Below are 25,212 nucleotides of genomic sequence, written 5' to 3'. Positions count from 1 at the left end.
TGCATGCATGATTGTCCCATTGGGCAGCTTGTACGCCTGGTAGTTCAAGTCTACAGAAATGTGTTTAAGATGTTGCATTAAGTGGGCAATTCTAGTCCCCATTTCCTGAATAGCATCTACTGTGTGTTTGAAGTTTGTGTGACTCCGATTTGGAGAAAGTTCTTGTTTGTTTTTTCATTTTTCCCCTCATCTGTAAAATGAGACGGTACTCTACAGGCAGATTTTAGTATTATGTAAGAAGGTAGGAATCATGGTCTAAGGATTCGAGGCTTTGCACTCTGAAAATAAGTTTTCCCCCTAGAGTTTAGGTGAGCTTAAATTTGGGATATGAATGCTTCTAACTTTTCTCAGAAGTATAGACACTGGCAGTGCTGTGCCTACATTTCTCTGTAGCCAAGTGTGGTGGCCTTGTATGTCCAAATGTCCATTTTTCCTCTTAACCATCCCAGCAAGGTCTCCTATCCATGCCACATGTCATCCGGCATAGAGCCCACTCCACTCATCTATCATATGCCACCTTGCCTATGTGGGCATTTTGGTTCTTCACCTGGTAAGCACTCAAATACTTGTTGAAGGGAACCCTTATTTCTTTCAATCCTCATAGCTTCCCTCAGATTTGGAGGAAATTGAATTGAAAAGTGTTAAAGTGTTGTTTCCAAGGTCACACAGCTCCACAGTGGCCAAGTAGTTCTTTATGTCTGCTTCTTTTTCTGAAAAAAGTAATTCTTCCACTAATTCTCCTCCTTTTGTAGGTGGGATACTAAGGATTGAATCCAGGACCTTTGCACTGAGCTACATTCCCCTGCCCTTCTTTATTTTTTATTTTCAGAAAGTGTGTTGCTAAGTCACTAAGTTGCCCAGGCCGGGCTCAAAATTGTAGTCCTCCTGCTATTAACAGTTTATGGCTCAGACTTTCTGAATACTTTCTGAGTAACTGGCTAGATACTGATTGCTCTTCAAGGAGACCACACGGTGTGATGAGCAGATGTAATCACAAAAAGTAAACAGAGATGATGTACTTTATGATATAGTGACTTGACTACTTTTGTTTTTATGTGAAAATGTTTCCTAACTTTAAAATGATTTCTTTTCTAAAATAACTGATAATGTACTAGGCAGCTCTAGCTGCTGTAACAAAATACTATAGACTGTATGGCTAAAATAGCAAAACTTTTATTTTCTCACAGTTTGGGGATCTTGAAGTCTGGGATCAGGGTGGCAGCTTGGTTGGATTCTGGTGAGGGCCTCTTTCTGGCTTGCAGACAGCTGTCTTCTCTCTGTGTTCAATACGACCTCTTATTTGTGTGTGCACTGCTCTGTTGTTTCTCTTAAGGTCACTCTAATCCACTCATTTCAGGGCCATCCCTCTGTAGCCTCGTTCAACCTTAATTTCTTCCTTAGAGCCCCTATTGCCACATACAGTAACGTTAGGGGTTAGGGCGCCAACATGTGAATTTTGGTGGATACAAATCACCCCACAGCATAACATTTTGGAGGACAAGATAATATGACCTAGAATTTACCTTTTCCAACAGAAGAGAGAAAATGATGAATGAAGTTACATGTCACTGGACACTGGTAAAGGGTAACTGGCAGTATTCCAAATTGTAAATTATTTGTATGCCTGCTTTTTCCTTCTTTCCTTCACTCTCCATTACATTGATTTCATTGCTCAAGACTGAATCTAAAACCATGTTGCTCCCTCATCTTTGTCTACTAAAGTACACACAACCTTTCACCAATACCACCTGGCCTTCATTTCATTCTATATTAAATTATTTTTCTCCCTATTTTTATTTGCAAACTTTTAAACTTATGGAAAAATTAAAGAGTAATATCATGAACACCCAAATTTTACACTTTACTTTTTGTCACATTTGTTTTACATCTATTTGTGATTATATACATATATATGCAACTATACATTTTTTTCTGAACCGTTGGAAAGTGACATGCAGATACAGTATTTTTACCTCTACGTACTTTAGTGTGTATCATCTCGTAACAAGGTTCTTTAAAATATAACCATGTCATTTTGCACCCAAGGAATGTAACACTGATATAGTGATATTGTTTGATATACAGTCCCTATTCAAATTTCTCCAAATTAAGGGGGGAGATGGGGAAGAACTTTCCTGTTCCTTAAGCCTTATTTTGTGCTTTCTTAGTTCATGTTTGTGTCTGTCTGGATAGGCATGCTTGTCCTTCCTGAAGCATTCACTGACACCTCTGCATTTTTGCCTTTGCCCAGCCTGTACCTTCTTCAGAACCTGGCACCTGTCTTATTCCATGTGGACCTGGCAACATCCTGTCCTTCCAGGCATATTCCAGGCAGTCTCAACCTCTTCTGTAAAGCATTTCCTGACATATGCTGATGTGATTGTTCCCTCCTTTCTACTATGATCTTTGTGCTCTTGAATAACATATATGGCATCCTACACGATATTAAATGTGGATCTTACGGACTTTTTTCCTTGCTCTTTTGAGGACTGTGAGCTCCTTAAATATGGGATCTCTGTAGTCTGTACTGCACATTTTTGTTGCTCACTAAATATTTTGTTTATGAGCCTTAAATACAGGGTGTTTTACATGATATTTTACTTTTAGTTATGATTCATTTGTGGTGTTGTTTTCTGTTTTGGAAAGATGGCCTGAAAATTCTAATTTCCCGATGTACATTCTAAAAAATGGAAAGTAGTAAAGGGTATGGACTTTAACATGTACATAGGGGTGGGACCCTCCCTTTTTTACTACCTTGGGGATTGTGTCAGTGGAGGAAGATGGTTCACCATTACTGTCTGGTCCAATATGTATAAAGGGATTCCATTCATAGTTGCACTGATAAATTGGTGATAAATTGGGGTGGAATGTAGCCTATTGTGTCCCAGCAGGAAATGCTAGGGCATGACACAGCAGCTATAAGATTTCTTCTCTTACATCTAGGTTCGAGATGCAGCAATAAACAGCTTAGTGGAAATTTACAGACATGTAGGAGAACCGGTGAGGACAGATCTCAGTAAAAAAGGATTGCCACAGTCCCGGTGAGTGCAGACTTTTTCCTTTTTTCTGCTTTTTCCCTTATTCTTTTTCAGATACTACCTTGGTCTTTACTACTATTTCTGATGTAATTTTATTCAAAGACTCCATGGCTAGAGGGTTGGTGTTTGGAGATCTTGTTCAGATCATATGTCAGCGGTTCCTTCCCATTCCACCCCTTCAGAAATAAGATTCTCATGCACACGTCTGGCTCAATCCTGTGCCTCCTCCTGATTTTGGGAGCACCTTTAAAAGTGATTGGTGCTGAAACATTCCACACTGTCATGGTTTCTTTACTCTACACACGATGCTTAATATAGCAGGTGCTTGCAATATATTTGTTTAAATGAATGAAGCTTTTCCAGAATGCATCTGGCTAGAAATACATGAATAATAGTTCTGGAAAATATCTTTGAAGTGTTTTCATGTCACTTTCTGTCTGTAGAAGGCAACACAAGGACGGCACTCACATTTTACTAGACCCAAGACAACTTGAGTCCACAATGATTCATTATTATAGTCAGAATTTTTAAAGTAATGTAACAATTGGACATCTATCATTTTAACTTTGTTGGAGAAACTTATTACCAAAGGAATTCTAAACCTTTGCCATACACTGTTGCTTTAAGGGAGAAAGTGATGTGAAATTGCAGGACAGTCACAATGGCAGTGCTACTCACAGAGCAGCTTGTCTGGCCTGTCCTTTGTTTATGTAGACAGCAGGCACCTAGAGACATGAATTGACTTTTGGGAGACTTCACAGTTAGAGTCAGAGCTGAGATTAAAACTTGTCCTTCAGATTAGCCTTTTAATTTTCTGTGCCCTGTTACACAAAAGTTTACAGAGTATTGGGATAGAGTACTGAAATAGTGTACAGGAGTCATCTGTCTCGGGATCTATCTGGCTCTTGTGGTAGAAGTGAATTGTGCTTTTCTGCTGTGGAGTCAGACCTGATCCCAGTGTTATTTTCACTGTGGCTCCCGTGCTGTGTATAAGATAATTATGAGGAAATAAAACTGCTTTTCATCTGTTTAATCAAAAATAATCTATGAAGCCAGAGTTACAGGTTGAGCATCCCTAATCTGAAAATCTGAAATCTGAAACACTCTGAAATCCAAAACTTGAGAGTTTGTGCTGAACTGGAAAAGTCTATGCAAATACTCTGTCCCCAACCAAAAAAGAACCCCCAGAAACCCTGCATAACATCTGGAGCACTTCTGTTTCCAAGCACATCATATAAGGGAGACTCAACCTGTGTGTATCTGGTTTTTGAAGCTCAGCCTTCTGGTTGCTGAATATATGGTGAGAACACTTAGGAGTTAGAAGAACTTAATGACAGTACTGACAGTCTCTTTAGGAAAATCAGAGTACACCGGTAAGTAGAGAGGGCTCTTGGAAGATGAAGTCAGCATTATCCCTTTCCTGCTGCAGGATTGGCTTCATACCTGCCTTGTAGCTCATGCTGGCCCCATGGCATGAAACACCACTTTAACAGTTACTGTCTTACACACTGGCTTCCTATGCATTGTTGGAAGATAACTGCAGCAAATTAGAAATCGGGGGAAATGACCAAGAGAAACCAAAATATGGGTAGTTGAGTATAGAAGGCCTGAGATCATTGACCTGAGAAGAGCCTGCTTACAAGTCTGGCCCCAGGCTGGAGGCTGGAAACTTGGGTTTGGGGAAGGTTCCCTCCATTCCCAGAGAGTGGGATGAGAGAAGCTTATGATGTCCCACCTGGATAATACAGTGTTGTTTGAGTTGTGCACCCGCTTTTCTTTGGCAGCCAGGGGTATCTGTGTGACCAACATTCTCTAAACATTCCAGGCACCATCTCTGAGCAAGTTTCCTGGTACACAGCATGCCACTTGTGATGTCACAGCTCTGTACTGGGTGATTTAAGCACGTTTTGTGTGACTCCCCCAAGAGAGATTCTAGAGTCTGGCAATCTCTTCTGACTTCATCCCAGGCTCCAGTCCCCTTTGCCACTTGTTTTCTGTGTCCTTTTGCTATACTAAATCCTGGCTGTGGGGATGACTACTGAGTCCTGTCAGTTGTCCTGGTAAAGCATTAAATCTGAGGTGGTCTTGGGAACTTCAACACTGGGTGCTCAGACAAGGCCCCAAGGCATAGCGCCAGAGTTGGCCTTAAAGCCTCCTTCCCCAGCTCCTCTTCCCCACTCTTAAATTTTGAAAAGAAATCTGCAGAAGACCTTGGACTTCTGAATAGGGACGGAGGTTTCTCTCACTCATTTGCCTAAAATCTTTCCTAAAAATTATGGGGGGAAAATGGAGAAGATTGTCATAGGGAAATGGCTGCATCCTTCATAGCCCTTGTAAAACTCTGGCAGACACAAGTGTCTGGAAAACTGTTCTTTAGAAACTATTATTTAGTGAAACTTCATATTTCTTTGTGCCTATTACAAAATCATAATCTAAGATCTGATACTTTGAGGGTCAAGGGCCTGGTTGATACCTTTATTTTGTTGGGGATGTACCCAAGTAAACTGGGGCTTTTTAAGTATCATACCCTGGTTTGGGAAATTCAGTATCTGCTATATTATGAGGCTCCATGTAGCTGACTTCTCTTACCTCATCATGGGTTGTTGTTATTTTGTGAATATAATGGGGTTTTCAGCTTAGCAAAATTCTGTAGTACTAATAAAATGTTGTAGATTAGGATTTAGTCCTAGAATAAAAATCTTGGTCTACTAAGAATTTGTTCATGGAAAGATCACTATATTTGAGAATACGTTTATATCTCTAAGAAATACAATAAAAAGAATGTTATAATATGAGCTAAATGATTTAAATAAGAGTAGTAATCTCATTTGAGCATTAGTTTTCATTATCCATTTGTTGAATAGTAAGGAAAAGAAACACATTAAACAGCTTCACTTTGGAGGAACTGGGAATAGGGTTTTGGGCCATGGATTAAGTTGTTATTTAAGTCTTTGTCATCTGGTAGATAAAATCATATTGAGTCATATAATAAGGTAGCAATAGACAACAAAATCTTCATATTAGAGTATCTCTCCACCAAATGGGATCTCATTGAGCTGTGAACCTGAATCAATAGAATGTTTTACCTATTTACATGTATTATTTTTCTTAGTTCATGTATATGGTATGTTCAGAAACTAAGTATATAATTAACTTTTAGCTGAATATGTAATTGTATGATGTTTTGTGAGGCATGCCTCACAATTTAATAAACTGTAAATAACCCATAACTCCATGTGACTTAACTTTTGTAGATGTGTGGTTTCAGCATGCTTTACATTTACTGTCACTCCAAAGACCTCCTGGAAAGGAATTTCAGCATCGTGGTGTATTTCAGTTTGCAAAGCTTTGGAGTAAAGCCAGATTACTGATGTTAAATTTCTTTGGATACTGTTGTTTGGTAACCAAGCTCCTAAAACAGCAGAGGCTTTAAACCTGAAGATAATTTACTTCTAGACAGAGCAAATACATGTTACCTGGTTCATTATGACTATTTGGTATACTTTCTTTGTGAACCTACGTTTTCAGCAGTTCTGATAATATACGCTCTGTTGCTGTCTCAGCCTATTTAAAGCTTACATTCACTCTAGGTATTACTGCATAATGATTGTTTTGGAAGGGGAAAATTAAAACTTTTTATTTTTAGTTTGCTAAAGTTTTAGTGTTACGACTCATGGCAAAAGCGGATGAGAAACTGCTGTCATCCCTTCTCATTAAAAATATTTTTTGGTCATAATAATTTATATAAAGAGAATCAATTAAATTTTTAAATACACTTATAAAAAGTCAGTATGTTACTGCCTCTGCCATTTGTGTCTCAGAAGTAAACCCTGTCAACTATTTTCATTGATTCTTTGTTTTTCACTACTGTTTCCTAATAATACGTATGTATTGCTACTGAAATTTTTTTACCACTTAGATTTTGTGTGTGTGTGTGTGTGTGTGTGTGTACGTGTGTGTACATGTGAGCATGTGTACGCGCTTTCAATGCTGAGGATCAAGCCTAGGGCTTCACATATACTAGGCAAGTACTCTACCACTGCCCTATACCCTCCACTCCACTTTTAGAATCTTATTTCCCACTGTGGAGCATGGATTTCAGCTATCTTTCCTCTGAATATTCTTCATGTGCACTTTTCCATCTCACCTACCAAATGTACATGTATTTTAATTTTTAAGAACAAAATTTAGTTTATACTGTGATTATATATGCTATTCTGGTTCACTATTCATACTTAGTACTATGATTACTTTGCCTTTTCTCATGATCTGGAGCCAGTAATTGCTTTATTTTCCTTTGCATAGTTGGCTGGTTACTGTTTGCGCAGTAGTACCTAGCATACCAACCTCTGTGTGTAGTTATGTAACTCTCCTTCAGCCTATTTCACTCTGGACTGGCTGCCTTCACTGCCTCGTACACTCTCATCAGTCTGATCTCTCGTTACCATCTTGGGGTGCCTTCAGTGCACTTTTCTAGACAGATGCATGTGCATTGGCTTCACCTCTCTGTAGGCACATTCTTGGAGATTAGGTCTTTCTTGGTTAACTTTCTCATTTTAGTTCTGTATGCCCTTCAGAAGCTTTCTGAGAAAAGATGTGGCAAAGGAAAAATTTTTTTTTAAATCTGAGAATATCTTTTTTCTTCCTAGATTTTCAGGGTATGAAAATCTAGTTTGGAAACTATTTTCATACAGAGCATTAATACTTATCTCTATTGCATTTCACTTTTCACTATTTCTATTGGAAAGTGCAAATTCATTCTGATTCTTCTTCCTATGTAGATAACTGATTTACCTTTTTTTTTTTTGGTACCAGGGATTGAACTCAGGACCTTGTGCTTTCGAGGCAGGGAGTGGAACCACTGAACTAAATCCCCAACCCTGATAGCTGATTTACTTTGAAAGGTTGTAGAGTTTTGTGTTTTTTTTCAGGTACCAGGGATTGAACTCAGGACCTTGCGCTTGCAAGGCAGGTGCAGTGCCACTGAGCTAAATCCCTGGGCTTCGGTTGTAGTATCCTGTCTTTTTTCTTTTTCATATAAAGGAATCTTGAATTTTTTTTTTTTTTTTTGGTACCGGGGATCGAACTCAGGTCCTTGTGCTTGCAAGGCAGGTGGTGGAACCACTGAGCTAAATCCTTAACCCTTGAATTTTTTTTTCCTGGTACCAGGGATCAAACTCAGGACCTTGTGTTTGTCAGGCAGGCTCAGTGCCACTGAGCTACATCCCCGGCCCCTGGCAGCTTGAATTTTAATAAGAATTACTTTGAATCTGCAGATGAATTTGAGATATATTGATATCTTTAGTCTTCCAATCTGTGACTGTAGAATGTTTTCACTTTTTAGACTTTAATTTAAACAATTATTTTGTAGTTTTCAGTGTAGAAGTTTTTTACTGCTTTGGTTAAATTTGTTTCTGTATTTCTGTGTGTGTGTGTGTGTATTTTTTTTTTTTTTTTTTTTTTTTTTTTCCTAGACAAGGTCCTGCTGTGTAGCCCAGGCTGGCCTGGAACTCATAATCCTTCTGCCTCACCTCCCCGAGCATGGGATTATAAAACCATGTGCCACTACACCCAGCTACTGCTTCATTTTTTTTTTCTTTTTTGGTACTGGGGATCAAACTCAGCACCTTGCACTTGTGAGACAGGCACGGTGCCACTGAGCTAAATCTCCGGCCCTGTTTCATTCTTTAATGCTAATATAAGTAGAACTTTTTTCTTAATTTCTCTTTCGTGTGGTTTATTATTAATCTATAGTAAACCAGTTGATTTTTTAAAATACTGACTTTGAATTCTGCAACCTTCATGAGCTTGCTTATTGTAATGGTTAGGTTGTAGATTCTTCAGACCATCTGCCAGTAGTTTTACTTTTTCCTTTCTAATATGGATGCTAAAAGCCCTGGCTCGAACCTCTGTATGATGTTGAATAGAACTAATGATTAGAAGAAGTTTTGTTCTTGATCTTAAAGACTAAGTAAGCTTTTATTAGTCATCTACCATCACTTGTAATGTTAGCAGTGGATAGTTTGTGTAGGGGTTTATGAGATTGAAGTTCTTTCCTGTGCCTAGTTTGTCACTGAATTTTTTTAAATCATGAAAAGATACACTATGAAATATTTTTCTGTATCTTTTTTTTTTTAGTCACTTTCTTTTTTTCCCCATTAACTTTATTGGTGCATTTTAGGTATACAGTATAGTTATATTCATCATTGGGATCTTGTACCTTTACATGATGTATCTTGGTTCTTATTTTTTCCCCATTCCCCTGCCCTCCCTTCACCCCTCCACCCTTCCCTATTTACAGACACTTTGTTTCCATGTTTTTGCTTTTCTCTTATTTTTTCTTTTTCTTTTCTTTCCCCTACGCCTCCCACTTCCCCTACTCCTTAGACCTTTTCTTCCTATTTCACAATATCAATCATACATTTTGATCCTTATTTACACTTTTAGTTTTTCACACCAGAGAAACTATTCAGTATTTACACATGTGCATTCTATTTATGTAACTTAAGAGTATGGCCTCAATGTGCATCCGCTTAACTAAAAATGTCTCTAGTTTCTCATTCTTTATGGCTGAGTGGTACTCCATTTTATAAAAAAACCACATCTTTATCCCGTCTCCAGTTGATGGGCATTTGGGCTGTTTCCAAGTTTTAGCTATTACAAATTGTGCCGCTATAAACATGGGTGAGCATATGTCACTGTGGTATGAATTAAAAGAATCATGTTTTTCTATATCTTACTGTGATTGTGTGATTGTTTCTTATTCTATTGACATTTGATATTACATTCATTGTTTTCCAGATAGTAAACCCACTTTGCATTCCTGGGGTAAATCTTACTTTCTCATTGTGTATAACTTTATGTTTTGCTCATTTTATATCTACAGTCATAAGAAATATTTTCTTTTTCTGTGATATATTTTTCTGGTTTATTGTTACAGTAATATTACCTTAGAGAATGAGTATGAAAGTGTTCTCTTATGTTAGTTGTACTTTAAAAATTTAATGAATAAATTTCTAGTGCATCTAATTTTGAGGATGTAATTGTTGATAGTATCCCCTTGTAATTCTTATTTTTTCTTTTTAAAAAATTTTATTAATTTGAATTTTCTCTTTTGAGTAGTCTAGCTAAAGATTTGTCAGGTTTTTTTTTAAAGAGCAAATTTTTGGTTTTGTTTATTTTTTTCTACTGTTTTCTAATTGATATTTTATTTACTTTATTCAAATCTTCATTGTTTCCTTGCTGCTGAATCTCCAGCTCCTGCCCCCAACTTTATTGTTTCCTTCCTTTGGCTCAATTTGGTTTCCTCTCAGTTTGATTTCCTTTCTTTTTCCATTTTTTAAAATGTTTTCATTTTTAAAGAAATTTACACTTGGTCCTATAAATTGATTTTTCTAGTTTTTCTTTGATATCAAACTGTATTGATTTGAAACCCTCCCCTTGCCCCTCCCCTCTTTTCCCTTCTTTTACTTCCTTCCCCTTCCCCCTCCCTCCCAAGTGGGTTTGAGCCCAAGGCCTTTGCACTGACCTTTATCCTTACCACCTTTTTGATTTTTTTGAGAACACTTTTGCTAAGTTGCCCAGGCCGGGCTTGAACTTATAATTCTCCTGTATCAGCCTCCCAGAGTGCTGGGATTGCAGGTCTGTGCCACTATGTCTAGCTGACTTCTCATTTCTTACTATATTTAATTTATTTTTTCTCTTTTGCTATGATAATGCATGTTACATCTTTATACAGGTCCACCAACACACAGTTTCATAATTATTGCATTCTGCAGTTTCCTGTTATGTAGGATAGTAAGAGAGTTAAACAAATTTATCTTATACAGTATATTTACCTATGTCTTTCATGTTTTTTACATAGTTAACTTCACTAGTATTCTTAATTTATAGGTTGATTTGGGCTGCTTTATTCTGTAAATTTTTTTTGGTTTATCTGGGAACATGATAAATTCTTTCTTTTTGAGTGACAGTTTTGTTAGATATAAAATTCTTGGCTGACGGTGTATTTCAGGACTTGGAATTTGTTGTCTTGCTGCCACCTGGCCCTCCTTGTTTCTAATGAAAAATTAGATACTGATCTTCTGCTTCTACAAGAGGAATGGCTTTTTCTTCTTCCATTGAACATTTTCTTTTGGTCTTTCTTTTTTTTCCCCCAATAAGTTTATTGGTACATTTTAAGTATATGATACAGTTACATTCATCATTGGGATCTTGTACCTTTACATGACATATCTTGGTTCTTGTTTTTACCATTCTGCTGCCCTCCCTTCACCCCTCCACCCTTCCCTATTTACAGACACTTTGTTTCCATTTTTTTGCTTTACTCATATTTTTTCTTTTCCCTTCTTTCCTTTCCCCTACGCCTACCCACTTCCCCTACTCCTTAGACCCTTTCTATTACACAATATCAATTATACATTTTGATCCTTATTTACACTTTTAGTGTTTCACACCAGAGAAGCTATTCAGTATTTACACATGTGTGTTCTGTTTATTTCACTTAAGAGTATGGCCTAATGTGCATCCACTTAGCTATAGATGTCTCTAGTTTCTCATTCTTTATGGCTGAGTAGTACTCCATTTTATTAAAAAAAACACATCTTCTTTATCCAGTCTCCAGTTGATGGGCAGTTGGACTGTTTCCAAGTTTTACCTATTACAAACAGTGCCACTGTAAACATGAGTGAGCATATATCACTGTGGTATGATTCTTTTAATTCTTTTGGGAAGATACCCAGCAGAGGAATATCTGGGTCAAATGGGACCTCTAACCCTAGTTCTTTGAGGTATCTCCATATTGATTTCCACAGTGGTTGCACCAGTCTGCACCCCCACCAACAATGAAGGAAGGGTTCTTTTCTCCCCACAACTCCGCCAGCATTTGTTATTGGTTGATTTCTTGATACCAGCATTCTTTTCTGGGGTGAGGTGGAATCTCAGTGTTGTTTTCATTTGCAGCTCTCAAATGACCAGTGATGTTGAACCTTTTTTATATGTTTATTTGCTGCCTTTACTTCTTTGTCTGAGAAATGTCTGTTCATTTCAGATGCCCATTTTTGAATTTGGTCTTTATATTTGGGGAGTCTGTTTTTTTTAGTTCTTTACACATTCTAGATAGTAGACCTTTGTCTGAGGAACAGCTGGTAAAAATTTTTTCCCACATTGTAGGTTGTCTCTTAACTCTGTTGGTGGTTTCTCCTGCAGTGCAGAAGCTTTTTAAAAAGATGAGATCCCAGTTGATTCTTTGTTCTAGTTCCCGTGCTACTGAGGATTTGTTCATAAAGTCTTTTCCTATGCCAACGTCTTAAAGAGTTCTACCTAACTTACCTTTCAGCAATTTTAGTGTGTCTGTTTTAATATTTAGATCCTTAACCCACTTGGATTTTAGTTTAGTGCATGATGAAAGATAGGGGTCTAGTTTTAATCTTTGGTAAGTTGAAATCCAGTTTTTCCAACACCATTGATTAAAGAGGCTATCTTTCCTCCAGTGAGGATGGTTGGCTCCTTTGTCAAAGATGAGGTAGCTGAGTATGTCTAGAATTGTTTCTGCATCTTCTAATCTATTCCACGGATCCTCAGGTCTATTTCTTTGCCAGTACCATGCTGTTTTGTTATTACAGTGGCTTTGTAGTATAGTTTCAAGTTGGGGATTGTGATACCCCCTGCCCTGTCTCTTTTGCCTAGAATTGCTTTTGCTATTCTAGGTCTCTTCTGGTTCCAAATGAAGTTTTGGATTGTTTTCTCTAGTTTTGTGAAATATACTGTTGGGATTTCCATTGGGATTCCATTGAATCTGTATAGCAGTTTTGGAAATGGCCATTTTCACTATATTAGTTCTTCCTACCTAGGAACAGGGTATGTCTTTCCATTTTCCTATATCGTTTTCAATCTCTATTTTTCAGAGTGTTGTAGTTCTCAATGTAGAGGTCTTTTGCTTCCTTCATTAGATTGATTCCTAGATATTTCATTTTTTTGGATGCTATTGTGAAAGTGATTGTTTCCCTCATTTCTCAGTGAGTCTTACTTGTGTACAAGAAGGCTATTGATTTTTGAGTGTTTACCTTGTATCCAGCTACTCTACTGAATATGCCAATTAAGTCTAGAAGTCTTTTGGTGGAGTTTTTTGGGTCTTCTATGTAAAATATCATATCATCAGCAAATAATAACAGTGTAACTTCTTCCTTTCCTATCTTTATTGTCTTTATTTCTTTCTCTTGTCTAATTGCTGTGACTAATGTGTCCCAAACTGTATTGAACAGGAGTGGTGATAGTGGGCATTCTTGTCTCATTCCTGATTTTAGTGTGAAGGTTTTCAGTTTTTGACCGTTTAGTATGATGTTGTCTGTTGGCTATTCACAGATAGTCTTTATCAAATTGAGATAAAGACCATCTATTACAATTTTCTGTAGGGTTTTTATCATGAATGGGTGTTGAATTTTGTTGAATGCTTTTTCTTGAGATGATCATATGGTTTTTGTCCTTGACTCTGTTAATATAGTGTATTGCATTTACTGATTTATGTATGCTGAACCATCCTTGCATCCCCGGGATAAATCCGACTTGGTCAGGGTATGTGATCTTCATGACCCTCTGTATTCTGCTTGCTGGTATCTTATTGAGGATTTTTGCATTTATGTTCATTAGGAAGATTGGCCTGTAGTTAGCTGTCTTTTTTAGTTGGGTCTTTCCCTGGTTTTGGAATCAAAGTAACACTTGCTTCCAGGAATGAATTTGGAAGTACTGCTTCCCTTTCAATTTCCTTAAAAAGTTTAAAGAGTAGTGGAAATAGTTCTTCTCTAAATGTCTTGTAGAATTCAGCAGTGAAGCTATCAGGACCTGGGCTTTTCTTTGTTGGTAAATTTTTAATTACATTTTCAGTTTCACTCATTGTAATTGGGGTGTTTAGAATTTCTGTATCTTCTTCATTTAACTTTGGCAATTCATATGTATCTAGAAATCTGTCCATTTCTTCTGTGTTTTCCATTTTATTAGAGTACAGGTTCTTGAAGTAGGTATTGATGATCCTCTGGATTTCTGCTGGATCTGTTGTGATTTCACCTTTTTCATTAATGCATGGATTTAAGCCTTTTCTTTCATTTTCTTGATAAGGTTGGCTAAGGGTTTATTGATTTTATTTATTCTTTTGAAAAACCAACTCTTCGATTTGTTGATTTTTTTGTATCATTCTCTTAGTCTCCATTGCATTGGTTTCTGCTCGGATCTTTGTAATTTCCTTCCTTGTATGAGCTTTGTGTTTGTCTTGCTCTTCTTTTTCTAGGAGCTGAAGATTCAGTATTAGGTTGTTTATTTGAGCTTGCTCTGTTTTCCTAATGTGGGCATTCAGTGCTATGAATTTCCCTTGTAGAACTGCTTTCATTGTGTCCCATAAATTCCTGTATGTTGTCCTGGCATCATCATTAACTGTAAAAACTGTCTAATTTCTTCTTTAATTTCCTCTGACCCATTGGTTGTTCAGGAGAGTGTTAGTCAGTTTTCGTGTGTTTGTGAAGTTCTTGGGGTTTCTTATGCTATTGATCTCCAGTTTAATTGCACTATGGTCTGATAATATACATGGGATAACTTCGGTTCCTTTGCATTTACTTAAACATGTTCTGTGAACTAGTATGTGGTCTATTTGGGAGAATGACCCATGTGCAGCTGAAAAGAATGTATGTTCTGATTTTGTGGGGTGGAACACTCTGTAGATGTCTGTTAAGTCCATTTGTTCAAAAGCTTGGTTCAATTCTAGTATTTCGTTGATTTTTTTTGTCTAGATGATCTATTTGTGACAGTGGGTATTGAGGTCCCTCACTACAATTGCATTAGTGATTATTTGGTTTTTCATGTCCCTTAATATTTGCTTTGTAAGGTTGGGGGCATTAGTATTTGGTGCATATATATTTATGATTGTCATCTCTTCCTCTTTGGTCTTTCTTTCACCAGTTTGATCATGATGTGTCTTGGTTTGTATCTCTATCTTATTTGGAGTTTTTTGTACTTTTTGAATATATATATTCTTATTTAATACCAACTCTGAATATTTTGGCTATTATTTCTCCATAGAGATATGTATGCATATATACACTTTCTATCCTGTTTTCCTCTCCTGGCAAAAGTATATGTTGGTATGCTGGAATTATAAGATGATCTCTTAGTCTCTATTCTTTTTTCCCCTGTTGTTTTGTTGTTTCTCAGATGAGATAATATCATTTGTCATATCTGCAGTTTTTCTGATTCTTCTAGCCGAGATCTGCTAGGATGCGCACATCTGATGGATGTGGCTCTGTGGAGGAGGGGTTACTCCACATGCCTGGGGTCCTGGGCTTGATCCCCAGCACTGCATAGACAGACAAACTGCTGTTTACTCCCATAGTGAATTTTTAATTTCAATTGTTGCCCTTATCTTTTTCTTTTCTCTTCTTTTTTCTTGAGACAGGGTCTCACTATGTAGCCCAGGTGCCCTTGAACTATGGTCTTCCTGCTTCAGCCTCCTGAGTGCTGGGAGTATACACGTGCACCACCATCCCCAGCTTAATTATTATGCTTTGCATCTCTAGAATTTCTATATGGTTCTTTTGTGTGACTTCTATCTCTTCATTTATATTCTTCCTTTAGTAAGACATTGTTCTTTTTCTTGCTTTAAATCTTTGAACATATTTGTAATAGTTTATTTCAAGTCTTCATTGAGTTAGTCCCACATCTGGGCATCCTTTTTTTTATTGTGTGTGGGCCATATTTTCTTGTTTCTTCACACTTTTCATAATTTTTTCTCAAAACTGAGCATTTTAAATAAGATGTTGTGCTAATTCTCCCCCAGGTTATTGCTGTTGTTTGTGGCTGTCTGTGGTTTTTGTTTCTCATTGTTCAGTGACTTGCCTGAATTAATTGTGTAAAATGTTTTCTTGTTGTATGTGGACACCAAAGTCTCTAGTAAGCTAAATGGTCATTTAATAATTAGACAGAAGTTCCCTTAAGTGCCTGGAGCCAGCCTTTGCTGACTGGTGTCCAGTGTGTGTCACACTGTGCGTGTCACACTGTGCTTTCGTGTGGCAGGCAGGTTGCAACTCTGCATTCCCTTTCACTTCCTATCTGTCCAGTCTCAAGGTCAGCCACACATGAGGTATTTGTGCCCTCATGGGTCTCTCTTGGACACAAACACAACTTTGTACATAATCACAGTCTTCTAGGTTCTCAAGAATATGTCATTGCTTTCAAGGTTTCTTGTGAACATCTCATTCTCCAGCTTTTCCTTTCTCATTTTTTTGGGCAGCTTCTTTGCCCTGGTGTATTGTCATCTTAGGCAGCTCCCAGGTTGATTAATTGTTGCTGATGCATGTCGATCATGTTCTGGGGGAAAAAGGTCTCACACAAGGTGTCTTAGTTACTTTTCTTGTACCTGACACCCAAAGTTAAAGGAGGAAAGGTTTATTTCATCTCAAAATTTGTAGAGGTTTGAGTCTATAATTGGCTTTTCTAAAGCAGGGTAGCATGGCGGAGGGGCATCTCAGAGGAGAAACATTCCATGGTGTCAGGCAGGAAGGCAGCAAGCATTCAAAGCAGTGAGCAGCACCAGCAGGCCTGCCTTCTTTCTGTCCCTTTATATTCCATCCAATCTGTAAGCCTATGGACTGGTGCAACCCTTGCCCAGGATGGTGCTTCCATTATCCACCCCCCTCTTCCCAGTATTATACCCTTAATCCTCATTCACACACTAACCCAGCCACCTGTAGAACTCCCCACCTATGGCTGCATGAGGCCTTGGGGAGACATCTAGACATAAGCCATAATGTAGCAGAAGCTCTGAGTCAGGCTAAGAGATGACAAGCTGCAAGTGGAGTCCAGTGATACAACAGGCAAGTCCTCTGGTAGGTGTCTGGGATGGGGAATCTTGGGAGAGATCCAGACTTGCTCACCTTCTTCTAGTGGCTGCCAGGCTCCTGGCTTTCAAACTTCCACAACTGCAAGGCTGAGGATTCTTAGCTGCCCAGCTGGAGATAGGAACATGGCCTGGCCAAGCAATGAGAAATTCGCTGTTATTAAAATTCAACCCTTTTTCTGAAGAAATGTTACTCAGATATTACAAGCCTTTGTTCAACTTCTATAGTTTTTGAAAAGTTGATTTTCAACGGTTTTGCCAATGTTGTCTTTGATTCTTTGGAGCAGCAGGTTTTCAGATGTCCTTATTCTGCCACTTTTCAGGGCTTCTTTCCCAGTTGCTTTACCATTGCAGCATTTTCTGTATCTCCTTGGAAGCATTAAAGATACAGTTTTGAAACTTGTTATCTCATCACAGTCTGTTTTGTGAATATATTTGGTTATTTTGATCTTTTTCATGTTAGACTCTGCCCATATTATAGCCCTTAGTACTCATATTGAAGAGTGGGGGCTAAAAAGTTGACTAGAAGTTCCAAGTGTTTGGGTGGAGCTTGTTGACTGATATTACTAGCATTTCCTTCCAGGGAATTATTTAAAATTTAGTCTTTATCTTTAAAATTTTCTAGAAGGGAATTAATTAGATATGTCAGATGGTAAAATGAATCCCATGTGTGTTGAAGAATTTAGTATAAATGTTCAAAATCAGAAAAACTAGGGGAAATGAGAGTGGTTATTTGTCAAACTAGTAAAGAAATTTATTTATTTATTTTGTTGGGAGTACTGGAGATTGAACCCAGGGCTAAATATGTACTCTGCTGCTGAGCTATACATCCAACTCCAAGAAACTTTATTTAAAAGAAAATATTTGGTGGCTTCAGAGATAATCAGTAAGTATTCATTGTCTTTAAACATATGAAACTCTCCCTTGATGACTTCCCAGAGAGGCATTTTGAATTGCTGTGCTCAGAAATAACAGAAGAAAGCCGGACCCTCCATTCATATGAACTTTGTGGGTGTCAATCTGTTGTAAACCCAGGGTACTGATATTTTGAGGTAATTGAGAAGAGAATGAGCACCCAGTGAAACCTGAGTATAAAATCAGAGGAAAAAGGCCTCCTGCCTGAAGAAATTCTGACATCCGAGGTCTGAGGTGCAGTTGCCAACAAAGTGACCCTTTCAGTGTCCTCACACCTAGTTGTGGTTCCTGTGGCCACAGTTGAGTGGACCTCGTGACTGACAGAGAACCTGCAGATTCTTTCACATTTGCTGCTTCTAATTGGGACTGCTCTCAGAGGAATGGAAGAACACTTGCCCTCTTCCAGTAGTGACACCAGACTAGAAATATACCTCAGTGCTACCTTGAAACTCAGGTGTGCTCACATCCGAGGATGTGGCTGTGACACAATAAAATGACACAGTAAGGCATCCCTAGCAACCTGTAGTGCTGTTACTGATGGACTTGCTCAGCCATTGGAGATCTTTGTTACTTTAAAAGGGAGGGTGATGGAAACATCTTAAGAAATTAATTCTTAGGCATCTTTACAGATCTTTAGTAACTGTTGGCTTTGAATGTGAGTGATAGTGTTACTCATATCTGTTACTCATATCTGGCCCTGAGTTGGCAGTCCCTTCATTTTGCTTGTATTTTGGCTTCCCTGTTACTTAGAAATTAAGCTCTAGAGGGTAGGAACCTTATCCATTCAGCATCTAGCTAGCTTGGAGCTGGGCACATAATGGACATTCAAGTAATGTTGAATGAGCAAGTGAATTAATGAAATAAGAGCAGATGTGAAGTAGTTGAAGTGTCCTGGAGTGAAGTCAGGGGTAGGCTTAGGTACCAGCTGTCTGACACCATGATGTAACTCTCCTGAGGAATTCTCTGCACATGGCATGTGCTTGGTACAGACACCAAAAGAACACAGCTCCGGGCTCTATCCCTAAGGAGCTTCAATTCTGGATGAGAAGAAAAGGCAAATGTGAAATGAGTAGATCTTGTAGGGCAGGATGGTGTGTGAGAAAGTACGAAATAGTTTGGTTGCAGAAATGAGTGGCATTGGTTTGAATGCAGAGTGCTTTGCTTTGGAATCTCAACTCTGACAGAAATCCAGATACTTGTGTTTTGTCTGGGAAAGGCTCTTTTAACTTTTTCTGTGAGGTAATATTACACTCCCCATACCTCTGATTTTTGGTGTCACCAGAATGAAATATTTTGAGTTTTGCTTCAATTTAAATGTCAAGGTAATACGATCCATTAATAAAAAATAAACGTCATGCAGATTTTTTAAAACTGAAGATTATGCAGTCACAACGTTTGTTTCTGGAGAAACTGTAGCATTTTGAATTAAGCTGAAGTCACAAAAGCCTTTATCAAGTGATATTAATCCATTTTTAAAAGCTTATGCAAAGTGACAGTCTGTGATTAAAAAAAAAGAGGAGAAATATACACTTTTAAAATCATATTTACATTTTGTGTAGAGTAGTCACATTTAACATTTGAGAACCAGGGACTGGAATTCCCACCCCAATAACTTACTCCCTTAGTAAGGAATGGGTCATGATTTCTTTAACTGCACAACAAGGCAGTAGTAATCTTTCATCAGGCTGTTAACACTAAAATGTGATCTTTGAGATCGAAGCCTCTTGTGCTCAGCTGTTGGTGGCTACTGTGTGTTACTAATTTCAAGTGAGTTTGTATCATTGATAACTTTTTTCAACTTCACATTAATGTTTAATAATTGACTGTGAACAGTGATGATCAGTGGTTTATATATATTTTTATTTCCATACAGGTTGAGTGTCATTTTTACAAAATTTGATGAGGTCCAAAAATCTGGAAATATGGTACAGTCTGCAAATGGTGAGTCGAAAAAGCGGTTGTATTCCTACTTTGGTTTTATGTTGGTATAACTTATGCTATTTTTAAGCAGCTGAACTAGATATTTTAGGAAAGCTTTCTAGGTCTGAAGACTTAACCTTCATTCTCCTGCTTTCACAGGCCAGACACTATGGAGTCATCACTGACTTTGTTTCATAACCTCTATTGAATTTGTTACCTATTCCTGCTGACATTACTATTAAAATACATCCTTCTCGCCGTCCCTGGTACTGTCTTCTTGGTGCAGGCTGCAGTGGTATTTTACCAGACTCTTGGCAGCCTCCCAATCAGTTTCCTTGCTTCTCTTTCCCACACCTAAAGCATGCTTTTCTAATAGCAGCTAGAGTGATCCTTTTAGAAGGCAAGTCAGGTGCCATTACTCCCTGTTCACATGCACATCCAAAGCACAATTCAGGGGGTCCCGTGCCATCATTCTGATGTCATTCTTCCCGTTCATCCTGAAAGTTCTCTCTGCTCCTACCACATTGGTCTACTCTTGCTACTTTCAAACATTCCCAGCATCCCTTGTTTCAGGCCTGTGTGCTTAAACGATTCTTTCTTCCTGAAACATTTGCCATCTAGCATCATTATGGGCCTCTCCCTTCTTGCATCCCTAGGCTACAGCAGAGCTTTCCTGCAGAGTCCCTTTCCCCCAGAACAGCATACCCAGGGCTGCAAGCGAGGCTCTGCCCTGACCCCACTTGATTTCTCTCTGCACAGTGTTTGTGTACATTATCCCCTTTATTTCTCTTTATTTTATTTCCACTTAGCGTAAGCTCAGTCTCTCAAAACTCTCCTTCATGTGGAAGTTGTACAGTTACTATTGTTGAACAAATAAAATGATTCTGAAGTGAATCATGGCTTGTTTCTAGTTCCCATATTCCTTTCAGTGTGCTTTGTGATATTTGAAGACAAGTGGATAATTCTTGTGATTATAGAAGGAAAGGAAAAGACAAGAGTAAATTACTGTTAAGAATGAAAAATCATCAGAAAGTCAATTGCTAACAAGAACTTTTTTTTTTTCCGGTACCAGGGATCAAACTCAGGACCTTGCGCTTGTGGGGCAGGCGCGGTGCCACTGAGCTGAATCTCCAGCCCAAGAACTTTTAAAAATTGACATCATAGCTTTTAAAAAATTATTAGGAGTGATAGCTCATAGCATGGACTGCAGATTTTGAATATCTTGAGGTTGTAAAAAAACATTTTGAGTGTTTGGTGCATAAAGACCGAATAGGCCACAGAACCCAGTGCTTCGACCCAGTCTCTGCTGTGTTGCTACCATTATTCCATCGTTATTCCTAAGAAATTTTTCTTTGGACAGCGTTTCTTATAAAATGCTCAAAGTGCCCTAAAATCACTTTTATTAATCCCCCTTGTTTTTTATATGATTATAAACACAAACTATATTAACAGAAAAAAGGATTCATATTTACCATAATTCAGCTATTACTAATGAGAATCTTTTTACATATTTTCTTGTCCGTTTTTAATAACTGTATAATATGTACATAATTTTAATCATAGCATAATTTTCTCTATTTTATTCTGTACTTTTTAATTGTCTTTTTTGGAGACAGGGTCTCACTACATATAGTTTAGGCTGGGCTTGACCTCACTGTGTCATCCAGTCTGGCCTTGAACTTGGGGTGATCATCCTACCTCAACCTCCTGAGTGCTAGGATTACAGGTGTGTGCCACCATACATGGCCACCTTATGTATTTGTATGTGCTTTGTATATACTTTTAAGATTGTGTGATCAGTAGAGCTGGGACCAGGACATTGGTGTCTGAGTAGTGTGCTGGTGTTAGGTGTGGTTGATGGTGCCCAGGGACAGGGCTTCACCGTTAGCTGCCTGACACCCGCTTTACTTTTGTGTGTGTGTTGTGGTTTATGTGATTTCTTAGTTTAAAAATTGTTGGTACTCAGAAAGTGCTGGATAGTGAAGTGGAAGTTATAGCAGAAAAGGAAGCTTGTGCTTTATAGCTTGTACTCAGTATGAGCCGGAATTTGTTACAGTGCTATTACTGGAGAAGAAGACTGTACCTGTGTTGGGGTCTTGCATACTAGTGTGTAGGCTTCACTGAACATGACAAGTGAGTGCCAAAGCCTTGTGGCACTGGGTGCATCTCAGCAACATTTTATTCTAAATGTCCCCAAATGTCATTGTGTTTATGCACACATGCACGTGTGTCTGTCTGTGTATGTGCATCTGGGCTTAGGGCTAGGGTTAAGAATGAAATAATTCTTTAGGCATCTGTGTTAAAAATAGCAAATGTTAAGGAAGCCTGAACTTACAATTTCTTGAAGATTTACAACTTTAGCTCTGTATGTTGTGTTGTAGGATTTTATTGTTAGAGACAGAATGTTTAAAGTGGAAAAAGTATAGTATAAGTGTATATGTATAAAGATTTTTTAAATTCTTAACCAAATTTTAATCTTTTTTCAATAATTTTGAGAGCTCAGTAAGATATCCAGTAGCTTTCAAGAAATAAACCACCTGCTTTCTTTCTTTACTAAATTCTTTGAACATTTAGGTGGTGTAGAAAAACTGAAATAGTGATGGAATGAAATTTGTCCCCTTTTCTAATTTTTTTCTTCAATAACTTTCAGCGTAACCATTCTTGGAACCTTTCTGGATGTCAAACCATTGACTGTTTGACTTTCTCCAAGTCCGTTCACTCTCTGTGTTCACCACTCTGTTCGTTTTTCAGCTTAGATTATGACCGGAATTTTTCTATGCAAACAATTATGTCACCTGCATGTAGGGACCGTTGTGATCTTTCTGATTCATGTGCTTTTAAAATTTCTTTTTCTTGTCTTACTGCACTAGCTATAACTTCCAACACTGTGTAAAATAAAACTGGACATTCTTTTATTTTTTAAATTTTATTTATTTGTTTATTTATTTTTTTTGGTTCTGGGCATCAAACTTGGGACCTTGTGCTTGGAAGGCAGGTGGCGGAACCACTCAGCTAAATCCCCAGCCCCAAGACTGGACATTCTTGACTGGTTCTCATCTTGAGTCTTTCACTTCTAAGTATTCCAATTTTTTTTCTCCTTTGTTGCCTGTGTTTTAGTGCCATGCTTAAGGAATGATTTGTCTGTTTTTACTATAACAAAAAGAAAAAAAGAAAAGAAACTGGGTTTGAATGCCTCTTGGTTTCCTTCTTCCTTTTGGGCTCTGCCTTCCTTCTCACCTTCTTTTGATTAAAGCTTGATCCTTAGCCCTCCCCCAACCCCCTGACAGCACTTTCTCTCTAGTTATACTTATCCATGGCTATCATCTTATTTACTGAGCGTATCACATTTCTTGTCCAGTTCTTGCCTCAAAGTTGTAACTGTATGTGGAGCAGCTGCCTTTCTGACATTTTCTCTTGTACCTATTTGAGACACATATCTAAAGTCAGGTTTGTATGCTATTTCCTACTGGAAGACAAAATGCAAAACAGTAACTGCGTCCTAAATTTTTTCTGTATTTCCTTTATGCACAACTGTTCTATTATCCATCCAGACATGTAAGCTAAAGCTCAGGAGTCATCTTGATAGCCGCTATCTCACTTTTCCTCTGTATTATCTCTGATTTCTGTGGATTTTGACTTCAGTATTTCTTGAATTCATCCACTTCTTCCCAACCTCAGCCATTCTTTAGCTAGACTACGGAAATGGCCTCTGAGCTTCTCCTAGCCTCTGGCCTCACCCCACAGCCTATTGTTTTGTTGCAATGAGGACTGACCTTCTCTTGAGTAGAGACTACTGTGCAGTGACAAAGACTGGATTGGAAGGTTTTCTGCTATCCCCTTTTACCTTTTCCTCGGGACAGTGTTAAATTGCATGTAAATATTTCCATTTGAAAAAGATCTTCCTACTTCCTATTTATCTACTATTTTGCTATATACATTTTTATATATTTATATGAAGAGAGATTCTCATATAAGAGAAACCATGTGATATTTGTTTGTGTATCTAACTTATTTTACTTAACATTATATTCTCAGGTTGCATCTATTTGCCTGTGAATGCCTAAAGTTTATCCTTCTTTATGGCAGAGTAGTACTCCATTGTGTGTAAATACCACCTTTTCTTTATCCATTCATCTGTTGATAGGCATACCTGCTGCTTCCAAGATCTAGGTATTATAAATTGTGTTGCTATAAAGCATGGGTATGCATGTGACCCTGTAATATGATGACTAACTCTTTTGGGAAGATACCTAGAAGGGGAATAGCTGGGTCAAATGGGATTTCTATGTTTAGAGATTTTTGTTTGCTTGCTTTATTTTTTGAAACAGGATCTTGCTACATAGTTCAGGTTGGCCTTGAACTCAATATGTAGTCCAAGCTAGCCTTGAATTCACAGCAATCCTCTTGCCTCAGCCTGCCTAGTGCTAGGATTACAACCATGTGCCACCACACCTGCCACTACTTTTAGTTTTTTGAGGAATCTCCACACTGATTGTAGTAGTTTAGTTCCCACTGACAATTTTCTTTTTTTTTGAGAGAGGGTCTTGATATGTCCCACCAACAATGTAAGGGTTCCTTTTCTCCCACATTTTCACCAGCATTTGTTAATATTTGATTTTTTGATGATAGCCATTTAAGAATAAATTCATACTTGCGTTATTTTGTAAAGTTTCAGGTTATTGTGGGTATACATTTAAAATGTAATACAAGTTTCTTTAAATTCATAATAATGCTTTTATGAAAAACTTGCTTTATTGAAATACAACTCATACCATGCAGTTACTCAATTCCAGCATATCATTCATCTTGTTACATTCACAGCTATATATATATATATATATATATATATATATATATATGTGCTCATTAATATTTCCTCAGATTGTTTCTACCTTTTGTCTACTATGAATATTGCTGCCTTGAATACTTGTGTAAAAGTTTTTATTTGAAGACCTGTTTTTAGTTCTTTTGCGAGTACACATACCTAGGAGTAGAATTGCGGGCTCATATGGTAATTCTCCTTAACATGTTGAGAAACCACTTTCCACAGTGGATGCACCCTTTTATATTCCCACTGGCAATTTCCAGGCTCTCCCTGTCTGGCAACACTCATTATTTTCCATTTTTGATTACCATCATCATGGTAGGTGAAGTGGCATCTCACTGTGGTTTTGATTTGCACTTCCCTAATGACTAATGAGGTTGAACACATATTCATGTGCTATTGACTAGCTTCCTTGGAAAAAATTCTTTGTCCTATGACCTTTTTTAAACTGCGCTATTTGTGTTTTTGTAATTAAGCTGAATTCTTTGTATCTTCTGAATATAAGGCTCTTAGAATATAGGTATTTTTACATTCTGTGGGTTGTCTTCTCATTTCCTTTATAGTATCTTTTGATGTACAGAAACTTTTAATTTTAATGAAGATCCATTTATCTATTTTATTTGATTTGTTATTGG

General features: G+C 37.7%; 1 protein-coding gene across 11 annotated transcripts in view; it reads left to right on the top strand.

Moving 5' to 3' along the window:
* Clasp1 (cytoplasmic linker associated protein 1) overlaps positions 1 to 25,212 on the top strand; it is a 260,640-nt gene that overhangs the window by 109,595 nt on the left and 125,833 nt on the right. For all 11 annotated transcript variants that reach the window (XM_087198200.1, XM_087198215.1, XM_087198196.1 and 8 more), the window contains exons 7-8: positions 2,944 to 3,041; positions 19,706 to 19,773. In XM_087198200.1, coding sequence (XP_087054326.1) covers positions 2,944 to 3,041; positions 19,706 to 19,773 — 166 coding nt within the window. The remainder of the gene's footprint in view (positions 1 to 2,943; positions 3,042 to 19,705; positions 19,774 to 25,212) is intronic.

The sequence above is a fragment of the Heterocephalus glaber genome, unplaced genomic scaffold (genome assembly GCF_053883595.1).
Source record: "Heterocephalus glaber isolate CG9 unplaced genomic scaffold, H.glaber_assembly_v1.0 deba00000347, whole genome shotgun sequence".
In the NCBI taxonomy this organism is placed as follows: Eukaryota; Metazoa; Chordata; class Mammalia; order Rodentia; family Bathyergidae; genus Heterocephalus; species Heterocephalus glaber.
This window is presented reverse-complemented; position numbering and strand designations above follow the sequence as displayed.